General features: G+C 40.7%; 1 protein-coding gene across 2 annotated transcripts; it reads right to left on the reverse strand.

The window, feature by feature from the left end:
- LOC148404210 (uncharacterized) lies at positions 1 to 6713 on the reverse strand. 2 transcript variants are annotated; one of them, XM_088389696.1, is made up of 7 exons: positions 6628 to 6645; positions 6219 to 6365; positions 4665 to 5105; positions 3516 to 3633; positions 2822 to 2936; positions 2515 to 2731; positions 1 to 1873 (listed from the first exon to the last, which is right to left on the reverse strand). In XM_088389696.1, exons 3-7 carry the CDS (start codon positions 4840 to 4842, stop codon positions 1716 to 1718), a joined length of 786 nt encoding a protein of 261 aa, XP_088245822.1. In that variant the 5' UTR covers positions 4843 to 5105; positions 6219 to 6365; positions 6628 to 6645; the 3' UTR covers positions 1 to 1715. The 2 variants fall into 2 exon arrangements, with proteins under 2 accessions (XP_088245822.1, XP_088245814.1); XM_088389688.1 differs by having other exon boundaries at positions 6219 to 6713.
- Positions 6714 to 12478: the final 5765 nt, after the last annotated feature.

Raw genomic sequence — 12478 nt, forward strand, 5'->3', positions numbered from 1 at the left:
TTCAACTATATGTATGAATTTATTATTTTGGTATTATCTGCATTGGCAGATTAATGCATATTAAACATCTGTGAGAAATAAGGTGCTCTCTATGTCAAAGTCAATTGCAACTCCCCAGTTTGATCTCCTGTTTCTCCACAATGACTTCAATGTAGGAGTAAATGGTCTCAGGTGTACAGCATGTGATCTTTGGCAGGTGCTTTGTCACAACACAAGAAGTGTCCCGATTTCTCCTTCTGGGCCAGAGAGGCATAAAAAAAGCACCTGCACACTCTTGCCTCTCACACTTGATATGATGTGCACTTTCTTGTGCGGCAAAGTTGACCGCCCTCTCCACAATGCCTGGCTGGCTGGCTGGGAAACCCTACACTGCCCTGCTAAATATAGTGGGCCTTTTCACACTGCGTGCGTGTGTCTAGTCACATGATCCGAGATATGGGGCGGGCGCGCACGCACGCACGCACTCACACACACACACGCTAGGACGGCAAATCCTGAGGCTGAGGGTGTGGAGGTGGTGAGGGAATGCTGTGAGGAGCTTTAATGAGTCGGCCGTGACGTGTTGCTTCCCCGTGACCCAACTCGCATTTGCTCCGTCTCCCCGAGCGTCTCGCCCTCTGTCTCTGCGTCTTAACCACATGCTAATCAGCTTTATGTGCTCTCTGTTTGATCTCTGGTGGGCTGTTTTCTTGCTGAATAGATAATCATTGTGCGAGCCGGCCACTATCAACAACCTCCTTGTCTAACCCCATCAGAATGTTCCCCCCCCCCACACACACACACGGAGTGCCTTCTGGACACACATAACTTCAGGAAATTATAAAATAAAGTAAAAAATTGTTTTCACCACAATATAAACTAATTTGGGAAAAATATGGGACTAGTGGATACCATTTCCAACACATGAGAATGCAACACTGAATACAACACGATATGTCTTTTCCCACATAACTCAATGGCAATGCAACTTTTGTTTTGATGCGGATTTTGCGTTTTCTTGATTTCCCCCTAAAGGGACACAGTAAAGTTTGGTCTGTAAATATTTGACATTATTAGACCACTGGCTATGTTCACCAGTATACTTGACAACAAATGAAACCGTTGTGAAGTTTCAACACATTTGTACTGTGATGGCATGTTGGTTGAGTAGTTATGAAATATCCAACTTGTGCACTGGATTTTTCATGTACATTTTTGTCCTCATTAGAGTGCCATACAGCAATACTGTCTCAGTGAAATTTACAATGCTCACGATAGACCCAAAGTGTTCATGTGTAGTGTGGTCAGTTTGTGTAGTGTGCATCCCTGATGCATTCCTAAACTGGGCGTTTAGCTAAATAATGTTGCCAAAATGTTGGGGACATCCCTTGAACAAGGTGCACCTAATGTTTTGTCCAGTTTGTACACTGTATATTATGAAGTAATGCAAAAATGTTCTCATTTTTTCTTTTTGTGTCACGCAACATACATTTTCTGGAAGCAATGCAAAACATAAAGTGTCAATAAAGTGACAAAGTACAATTACATTGATCATCTCAGTGAACTAGAAAAGAAAATTCGAAGAAAAATCGAGTCGGGGTCCTGTTTCGCCTTCAGATGGCCTTGAGCCTGCACCACAAATGTCTTGTGTCTGGAGTGACTCCCTCACAGTACTCGTAACACGATTCAGTCCATCAGTCTCTTTGGGGTCACAGCATTGTCTCAAAGCCGGGATGTTAATGGATCAATGAACTGCCTCTGGTCAGTAGATGAGCAGGTTTGGCAGGTAAAGGAGGCTTGCTGAAGCTGTGAGAAGGATCAGAACCAAAGGCTTTCCTGAGCTGGGCCACTCTGCCTCCATATTCGGACTTACTGTCTTGAATGCTTACACCATCTGAGAAGGAAAGTGTAAATGGAATTAATTCAGAAAGGTCAGAATGACAGCTATTGTTGGCCAGAGTATTAAACTTGCAATCATCCAGGTGAGGTATGGGAACATAAAACAAGGAAATATTGTAATTGTACAATTGCAAGGAAGTTTGGATGTTGTGTAAAACAGGTGAAAAAATGATTTGCAAATGATATATTCAATGGAATTGCTTAATATTAATATTAATGTTGCAAATATTCACTCCTGTTGAATTTGATTCCAATTCACGGCACATAGTTGTCTCTTCTAGTTTCCTCATTGAGGAAAAAAAAACATGACGTAATGTACAAAATCAACTCATACTCCGAAAATATTTTAAAAATCGTTCCAATATTTGAGATTTTGTAGCTGTTAATTGTCTGAGGAGACGTAGGGAGTGGCTCCTATCCCTAAAATTAAAAAAGTGACTTTTTTCTATATATGCAAAGCCATTTCAGAGCAAAGTAAAATGATGCATTTCACCAGATATTAATGATCTGCACAGTCGGCATATTGAACTAGCAAGGCGATTTTGTTGGATTTGTCCACTACTTTTCATCAATTCATATTTTATGACAATAACAGAAGTGAAAGTTGGTCATTTCAACCCTCTCTCATTTCCTCACCTCTGGCCTGTGGGCTGACCCTCTCTGCGTCTAGGGCTGGTTTGTTGCCATGGCTACTAAGATGGGGCCTGTTTGGAGGAGCCCAGTGGCTGACGTTGTCCAAACTGCTGCCTGACTCACTGTCACTGCCTTCGCTGGGGTTCTCCAGGTCGTCATCTGTGCTGTTAGAATCCATTTCGTCCTCAGACGATTGGATGTTTGGCGAGTCCGGGTCATACTGTTGCACAAAGAGAGCATGAGGTTACAATCAGTGCGCGGTTATCATGTTATCCTAACTTAAACAGCCAACGCAAACACATTAACTCACAGCGGTGTCATCAGTGAGACTGTGCTGGCTTTCTTCTTTAAATCCAAGCTGCTGGGACATTTTTCCTGCCAGCATGTCTGCTGTCTGGATGCCGTTCATATTATCACGATGGAGCCTGCAGGACAATCACCATCAGAGAACAGTCAGCAGACACTCACACCAGCCTTTGAATCACTCTCCCAATTTCTCAATCAGCAAAGAACTTGAATGACCCCAAAAGGAACGGGTGGACAGCGAGCTCCTGTTCTCATTTTATTAAAGACAATGCAATGTCATGAGGTCACGTGCTGGGTTGGAGGGGGGCAAAAATCTATGTGGCATGTTGTCATGTGCTGACTGAGGATCAAGAGTCAACATGACAGCAAGCAGAAGTTCTTTCAGTATCTCACAAAAGTGAATCACTCAGTGATGTTGTCATGGAGGTCTCCTCATTTATGTTGTTAGCGACATTCATGTCTGCGTGTTGAGTTATTTTTAGATGACAGTAAATTTGTGTACTGTTTCCAAATACCATTGTAGCAAAATGCCGTTTTTCAGCATTGTCCCAAGTAAAGATATAATTAGATATTTCCAAAAATCTGAGGGATGATTTCCCCTTTCTCAAATACTGTTTATATGTAATTTGTACTAATGTTTAAGCTGACTGAGCTTTCTTGAGACATTGTCAGACATTGTTTATTATTGTCACTGTTACCTGTTACTCAGAAGGTTCTGGAGAAGTTTGGAAGACCTGAACTCATCCACTTCTCCAATCACACGAACGCACACATCCCCATCATGACCGAGGAGCCAACTCACGTGCTTGCTGGTGGCTGCAAACGGCAAAAAAAAGAAAAAAAAAAGAAAGAGAAAATCAATTTCAGCATGTAGCCTCACTGATTGTTATGAAGGCTTATAGCCAGAAGATGGTGCTGTGCTACAAGTTTACTACTCCGACGGTCTGTCCTTGCTTGCTGATTGTCTCGGTCCCTTTGGCCGTTTAGTTGCAGATTAACCCCCTTCATTTTTGTTAAGAGTCCTCTGAAATAAATGTGTGGATACAGTATTGTTGCTCGGATAAAACACATTTGCAGTTTAAGACAAAGACTATTCATGCCCTATTTTAAGTTTTGAATAAAAGTGCATTTGATTATTCTATACAAACAAATTATTATTATTATTATTATTATTATTATTAAATACACCATAAATATAACGTATATCGAGCTTTAACTCTTTTTTTTTCACTACATACTATAGTTACATCTACTAAAAACTACAAAATTAATGTATTTATGTGTTTGGTATTTGCCATGCACAACACAAGCAACAAAAGGTTCGTGTTGTGTGACACAAACAGACTTGGTTGCCTCTCAGGTGACATAGCAGAGATTGGGTAAACAAAGACTGTCATTCAATATGCGGCTGAAAAACCACAGGGGTTAGTCAATCTTACTCCGCTGCAAGCCAGTAAACCGATTGGACTCATGCTGATAGAGTCACGCATGCACTCACATGCACACCTATTGCATAGCTGGACCAGTAGAGTCAGGTGAGGCTCTAGCTCCCGTAGGGCACAACTAAATAAAGGTTTATTAGAGATGGTGTCTGAGCCCAAAAGGCCTGACTTCATTCATTTGTGTGTCGACTTAATCAGATTGGTAAATTGAGACGGTGTTACTCCACACCTGTGCGTGTGTTTTTCAATGCTCATGTGTGTTCAAGTTGATTAATGAAATCATTGCTTCCTTGTGTGCATAAGTAGCCAATGAAAAATGTAAGGAACTTCTTAAGTAACATAAAATAACCTGTTACTTGTTGTACCTAAGGTCATTTCTATGTCAGACTCAAGAACTCAAGTTACCTTTCTTTGGTCTGCTGCTGCTGCTCTTGCTACTTTCTTCCTCTCTGTCCTCCCTCTCCTTCCAACGGCGTACCTGTTCCTCTCTCATCTTGAGAAAGAGAATCCTCTTCTGCTCTTCGCTCAGGGCCTCCAGCACCTCAGGCTCTACCCACATCTCCTCCAGGATTTTAGCCAGCATGCTGACGCTCTTCTTCGAGCACCACAAGCAGCCGTCAGCGTCGCAGACGCTCTGTCCAGAGGTTCTTGTTTCAGTGGTGGCTTCTGATGGCTCCCTTCTTTTGCGCGTAGGCTCAAGTTTCCTGCTCTGTGAATGAGTCAAGGATCAGGTAAAGCCCTGCTTGCCTTTGGCTAGTCTTCCTTCTGAGAACAGTGGGGAAATGTTGGACTCCCTTGAGATGACACTGCAGTATGTCTGGATCAACTGTATATTGAAGGCTGGTGCTGTGATTTGAAAAGAAATGCGAGAGAAAGATGATTTCAATAAATATGCTTTCAAATACTGTGAGGCAGACAAGGTGAATTCTGACTCAGGCATACACTCATGAATACAAACATTTTCAATTTTAATAGCTTACCAACCCACATGACTCACAGCCCAGTTAGTTATTAATGTGGGAAGTCCTCAATAAGCACGTTCGGGGAAAACACAACCTTCTTCCTCCTCCTTCAAATTGTGTGTAAACACAAATTCAAAAAGAGTGACCAATAGTGTTTGCGCTCTCTGATAAGGCTCAGCCAATAGCACGCGGAAGGAGTTAAAAATGTTGAAACAATTGAGCTTCAGGTGTGGCCACGTGTGAGCCAGATTTGGTTTGAAGCATTAAGCTTAAGCTTTCAGCGGGCATCCACTTTAACGTCAAGGAAATAGAGGGATAATGATTTCATGCTCGGGCGAGTAAACTGACGCCAATTTGTATATTCGCTTACTGCTCTAAAGTTAATGCTAACATGTTCACAGACAATATTGATAGTTTGATATCTTATAGTATAAAAGATGTAGCACAAAAAAACTTCGGGAAATGTTTAAATACACAGACTGGATGATGAAACCAAAAACCAGCGCCCCATGCTAGGTTGAAAGCCAAAGAATAAAAAGTCATTATTATTTATTGAAGGAGCGTGTCTGATGTCATGCATTGAAGAAACTGTATCTACAAATGTATCATGTCTGCAAGACAGGTAGCAGTCCTCTACCTGCTGCTATAATTAATGATGCACAGTCAACATAGTTGCAAGGAGCCCCAAATTAGAGGATCAACATGCAAAGGCCTAACTCCGTTGTTCCCATATAACGACAAAGCTTGCCCCTCTGGCAGCGTTCCAACATGCAAATAGGCTCAGACTTTGTGCCTCGGCTCACATGCAGAGAAAAGAAAGTGAGAGAGAGAGCGAAAGAGGAGCAAGGTGTGCAATGCATACTGAAAGAAGAGTTTTAAAAGTCCCCCCATGTGAGAACACAGCGGCTGTTTTCACAGTGGGAGATAAATGAACTGAGACGGGCTGTAGAATGGCAACAAAGACGGAAGGGCAGAGAGAGAATGAGAGTGGACTTACTCAGTGGCTGCCAGCCGCCAGCATCCCCTTCTACTGGTCTGAGCTACGTCTAGAGTGGTATGATGAGTGTGTGACGTGGGCGCATGGAGCACTCTGTGTGTGAGGTCAGTCGTCAGAGCGGTGGAATGCGGTCGCAGCTCTCCTCTGCTGCATTTGTACCCAACATGAGTGGGACGGACCCACAGTAAAACATTCATCCTTTCCCTCCTCTTTCCTAATCATCTACAGCAAATGAATCATAGTCATACAAATAAAAAGATGTATTTTCCACAACAGCTCAGTATCATTACAAAGGTTTCTTAAATATTAATCTGCTACAAAAAATACAGAATGAGCTCTTATTATATAGTTACATAATGTGGACACCACAAACAGGAAGTCATTTTTCCTCATGATTTTATCTGTTCACCAGCAATTCGGTTGTTGATCTTCAGTCTCCTTCCGTTGTTTTCTTCCTGCAGGAAGTCCCCGCTGGCTTTGTGTGAAAGCAGTAATCAAAACAACACATGTGCAGGAAGGAATGCGCACACTTAAGCTAAGCTGATGACAGGCTGCGGGCACATTTATTAAGCCAGCGCTCACCTCACAATGCCACAATACGTAAAAAAATCCTGTTGACTAGATGCTTAATACACACGCTCTTGACTAATTTTGCTCAGTTCCACTCCTGGGGCACTCTATGAGAAACACAAGTCCAGTTCAAGAATCCGTCTGTTCCATAGATGTTTAGTTTGGTCTGTCTCCAAGGAGCAACAATTTTCAGCCACTTTACATACCCTATCTCTTATCTTTCTGAAATTCGTCCCATACTGCAGGGCCAATGGTGAGTATGGATTTTGTTACCATGACAACCAGGGGCAGAGCACGAGCCCCTGCAACAGGGGTGTCAAACGCATTTTTGTCACGGGCCACACTGTAGTTAGATTCCCTCAGGGGGCCATTAAGACTGTAAAACCATCTAAATGTTTAATCACCTCATCAGATTACATATTCAGTAAACAACAGATTGACGTGGAACTCAGTTTGACAATCTGAAATTTTGCGACACATTCTAGCAAGCATCATGAATGTTGACATGCTTGATTTGCTTTCGTGGGTTGCATTGGATGATATGGTGAGCTAGATCTAGCCCCCGGGCCTTGAGTTTGACACCTATGCCTGACAAAGACAGACAAAGACAAAGACAAAGACAAAGACAAAAACAAAGACAAAGACAAAGACAAAGGCAAAGGGCATCTGCACTGTATCACACTGACATTTTGGTTACCTTATTTAGCTACATTAGAAGTGTCAGAATCAATTGATTAATTGTCTAAATTTTATTAACGACTAGTTTAACAATCGAGTGAAAAGGTTTAATTGTTTAACTTGAAAGAGTCCAAATTATCTGATATCAGCCCCTCAACAATAATTATTTTCTGATTTCTGTTGTCCTTGATGAAAGCTGACTGATTGTCTTTCGTGTTTATTCAAAATAAGACATTCACAATCTGCTAAGGTTTTACTTTGGAAAACAATAATAGAACCAGTAACTGAAACAGTTTAAAAAATGTTGGTCAGTGCATCATTCCCTCACGTGTAATATTGCTTAATTGAACAGAATTTCTCGTTATTACATCACATCTATGATTGTTTGCTATATGTTTAATTGTTTTGCCAGCCCTGCCTTTAATAAATAATAAATAATAATGCTTAGTTGTTATGTTTTAGTTGTTTTTAATAATTCTTAAATAAACAGCATAGTCCATCAAAACTGATAGTCATTACATTTACAAAGGCATGCACCATATTTATTTTTATACACCATATTAGGTACACGTGCACCCAGTGATGTGGCCAATATATTATTGTCGTACTGTTAATGTTACCTCCTGATTATATGACGCCATTAGGCCGGAATGTGTATGGCTTACTCAGAACCACTTCAACAAAAACAGTTACACAGCATTACGTCAAATGAAACCACATCGACCAGTGGTCAATACAGATGGCTGTCTGTCAAAAGTAGAGTCAGACTGATACCAGATACCTGTTTGTTTTTCCCCTCTTAGTTTTGTCACTGGTGAGACAGAGGAAAGGTCAAGGTTGAGACATGGCAATAATAAAGCAAACAAAACACGTTTCTGCTGACTATCCTTTAATTTTCCCTTTGATTGTTTTGAGGCTGTTTCCTCCAACAGATACATATGTAGGCAGAATATAATTTACCACAAAGTTAAAGTGAATGTCTGACCCAAGAAGGAAAACAATTCGAGAGCCACTATAAATATCAGGAGACGGGAAAGGAAAGGTGAGTCAGGTGAAGATGTAAGACCACGCCCTTTTTTACAGTGCTGTACTGGAACTTTGAGGAAATAGTTTTCCACTGCCATATATGTTTGTCATCAACCTCCATTTACAGTTTCTTCCTTACACCTTGAGAAAGTCCCTGCAGTTATAAACCAGAAGTCATTAGGATTTTAACGCAGAGGACGTTTTAGTAGTATTTTTTTTTGTATACACAGTGCCCTCTGCTGGACAGTACGGACAATGTAACATTTATGCACCCAGGATCGTTGATATTGTTATACATAAAGACAAAGAGCTTTTCACATTCACCTCTACGAAATATGGAGAGTCTTCATCAACAAGTTCAGGGTGTCCCTTGCCTCTTGGTCAATGATAGCTGGGATAGGGGCCAGCATGCCCGCCACAGTAATAAGGATAAGTGGCCCTTTAGAGAATGAATGGAAGGATCTTGCCTATAGTATGCCTTTTTTGAAAAGGGGGGAAAAGCCAGACTGCTAAGGAAAACTCACTCACTGTAGTTTTTTTTGACAAAAAAAAAAAATCAGGTCACAACTTTTACATGACCTTAAATTGATTATATCTCAGCACTATACATTAAATGGAAATGTTTTCAGTCATTGGCCAGTTAATATTTATATGTGTCGTGTTTCCAGTTTAGTAACGTCATGTTGTGAGCTAGAGAATTATACAATAAAATTCGTTATTTATAGTCTCTATATGCCCAACCTCATCAAATAACTTTATTTGAAAGTCCTGATTTCAAGAATTACGATGATAATAAAAAACAAACAAACAAACAAACAAACAAACAAACAAACAAACAAACAAACAAACAAACAAACAAACAAACAAACAAACAAACAAACAAACAAACAAACAAACAAACAAACAAACAAACATTTAAGTAAGCAGCATAGTGATTTTCGCTGTTGCTTGTGACAATTTACACCAGGCATGTCTGGCATGTCCAGCTCCAGTCCACCAGCAAGCTCTGAAAAAAAACTGATAACAATCCTGATTATTTAAATCAGATGTGTTGGACAAGAAAGACACGGAAAACACGCAGGACAGCAGCCCTTGAGGACCGGATTTGGACATCCCTGTTTAACACCTTTGAGTTGTGATTGAATATATTGTTCTTTTATTGCGCTAGTCAGGATTGTGGTTTGGCAAGCAGAATTGTGAACTGGGCCTCTCACGTGCTGCTTAATAACTTTATCCTTGCCTGCTCTCCAATTCCAGAGGCCGTCCTGAAGAATACTCAGCAACATTTTCCACACTCTTGAACCAAAATATGCGTAATAGGGTGGATTGAAACAGGAGATCAGTTGTGAACATATTTTTCCTTCTCTTTACTCTGCGCTGATTCCTACACGAAGAAAGCAAAAACAGCAAAATCAAAGATTTGAAAGCTGAATTACAAAATCTAAAGACAAGAATTTTAAGAATATATACCCAGCTCTGGGTTGGCAGATTCACATTTAGGCAAGTAGTAAGTAGTTTTTTTTCTTTTTCTTTTTTTTTTTACTGCCTGCAGCACATGGAACATGTATTACAACAAGCATGTGATTGTCTGCGTTGTACTTCTTTCTTTCAAGACTTGGTGTCTCTGCAATGAAAAACAATATAAGAAGTGAGTCGGCTAAGTCATCAGGAAAATATCAAGATGAAGTCACCGTTAGCAGTGATTTAAGATTCTAATGTTCAAGGACATTTGGAAAACAAACGTAAGAGAACATGTTGATGGGACAGCAGAAAATTAAGCAGATGATCATGAACTCTAGCCTATGACTGTGACTACATTTTTCCACACCAACTAATAAACGAAACAGTCATCTCATTGTTCACAATAGTGTCTCACTAAATTATTTCCTTTGTCTCCTATAGATCTGAATGATGAAGAGAGGCACAATTTTTCATGCCGCTCTTATGTAACGTAACAATCGAACGTGCAGGATGTGATTGCTTAGCTCAACCTGCGCATAGTAATGTGGTAGAAAATAAAAGCCATGGATGGATGCTGATTTTACTGAGCTAAATGTAAAGAATCTCCAACTGCATCCACCTTTTTTTGTGTGGGAAATGATGGACACCACTACATGATGTTTGTGGATCGCCAGACCACAAAGTATTACAGTACTTTTCTCTCCAAGTCATTTTAAAGGGCAAGCTGGAGCACCATTCTCCAAAATCAGCTAATGTTGGAATTTTTATTGAGTTCTTTCAGTTTATGTGGTAGAACAAATAAAGTATTTTTCAGTAATTGTATTTATGGACCTCTCTGGATAATAACGGAAAGTCATGTCCTGTTATGTTAAATAATGGTTACTTGATGGAGTGCAGACCAACAATTAGTTCAACCAAAGCAGGATGCATGACTCAAGTATTTGCTGAATTACTTGGCTTTTTTCCTCAGAGGAGAATTGTTTGTAATGTTGCCATCTATTCATGTTTTTGTCAGGTTCTTAGTGCCAGGCTACGAGGCTTATCCAAGCTGTAGGCTAAAAATGGCTGCCTTTCATACAGCTGGATCAACAGTGGAAAAACAATCGTAGAAAGTGCTACATCTGAACACCAGCTGAGGTTCCCCCCGAAAGTGTTGAGTGCAGTCAAAACAGTAGTGAGTGTGTGTTGGCTTATTCTTTGGAAAGAAAACCAGCAGGGAGGTATGCATTCTATTTCCTGCTCTATTAAATGATGCACTGTCAGGAGTCTGGGATTTCTGCAAATCGGATACAATCCGCATAAAAAAAAAGAAGGCAGAAAATCACATTTCAAATGGCTCAAGTCAGCTCATGGAATGAAAAAGCTGAAGGCGCCTGCCTCCATCGGTGCGTCAGCTATTACTATTTTGTCCTCTTGAAAATCAAGCAAATTAATTTCTTAATTTCATATGTACAGCTTGGCTTGTGGGAGGACTGAGTGCGTTGCTGTTGCTATGGCAACGTGGCAGTCTGTTGACCTGGCCGACCGGCAAACTCATAGTTGGCACGCCGACCACAATACACAGAATGAGTCTCAAACACACATGGCAGACTCTGTCATAATGTTGGCAGCCTGTCCCATGTTTGTCGCAAACGCAGGCACATGTACACTCCGGAAAACAAACACGGGCATTTTTCATGTGCTGAAGGCTCCCACTTATGCTCCATGTGGCGAACCAGTGGTCACAGGTGAAAGTGATGGAAACCTCTTCAAGACCCACTTATCTGGGCCAGTGTGTCACATTTTGTCATGCCTGTGGACATCATGACACACACACGCACGCACACGGTTGGCTGATGGAGCTGTTATGAGTGAGTCTGAATAATAATGTCAAAAAAATGAATGAAGTTGAGGCATCTTTCTTTTGAAAAGACCGACAATGAGGTCATTGTAATGCTGATAAGGCCACACCACATGTGCATATGTGCACTGTACATGCCTCAAACAGCTCCCTGTCGCTTGCCCTGTTGCGGCAGCCGGATTATAAGAGCTAAGCCTTTTGGATCGATGCTCGTTTGCAGGATTCTCCCCTCACTTGTTCCAATTTAATCAGTATCCTCCTTTTTTTGTGTAGGTGTTTGTGTAGGTGTACTCGATTGACAACACCCATAATGACATCATGTGCAGTATTTGGAATTCATTTTGATGAATGATCAATCAAGAGTGATTTGGTGCAGGTTTATGGGAATATTATTTAGCACAACCTTGCTGAAAATGGGAAGGAAATGGTTAGTATTAAAAAAAAAAAAAAAAAAGAGCAAAACTCAAAAATGTTGTTATTGCCCAAAAACTTTTATCAAAGTTTGTTGCCTGGAATTGTTTTTATATTGTTGTTCAGATAGACTCTAACTAATGTGCAGGGACATTTCAAGAATGATCAGTGCATAAGGAACCCTTTGAGCTCAATTTGGAGCTTCATGTAGCAAAGGCTGTGAAGCTGTGAATACTTATGTACTTGTGTACTTGTATGTGTTGTATTGTTTTCT

The sequence above is a fragment of the Syngnathus floridae genome, chromosome 1 (genome assembly GCF_059516105.1).
Source record: "Syngnathus floridae isolate MCC-2025c chromosome 1, RoL_Sflo_1.0, whole genome shotgun sequence".
Classification (NCBI taxonomy): Eukaryota; Metazoa; Chordata; class Actinopteri; order Syngnathiformes; family Syngnathidae; genus Syngnathus; species Syngnathus floridae.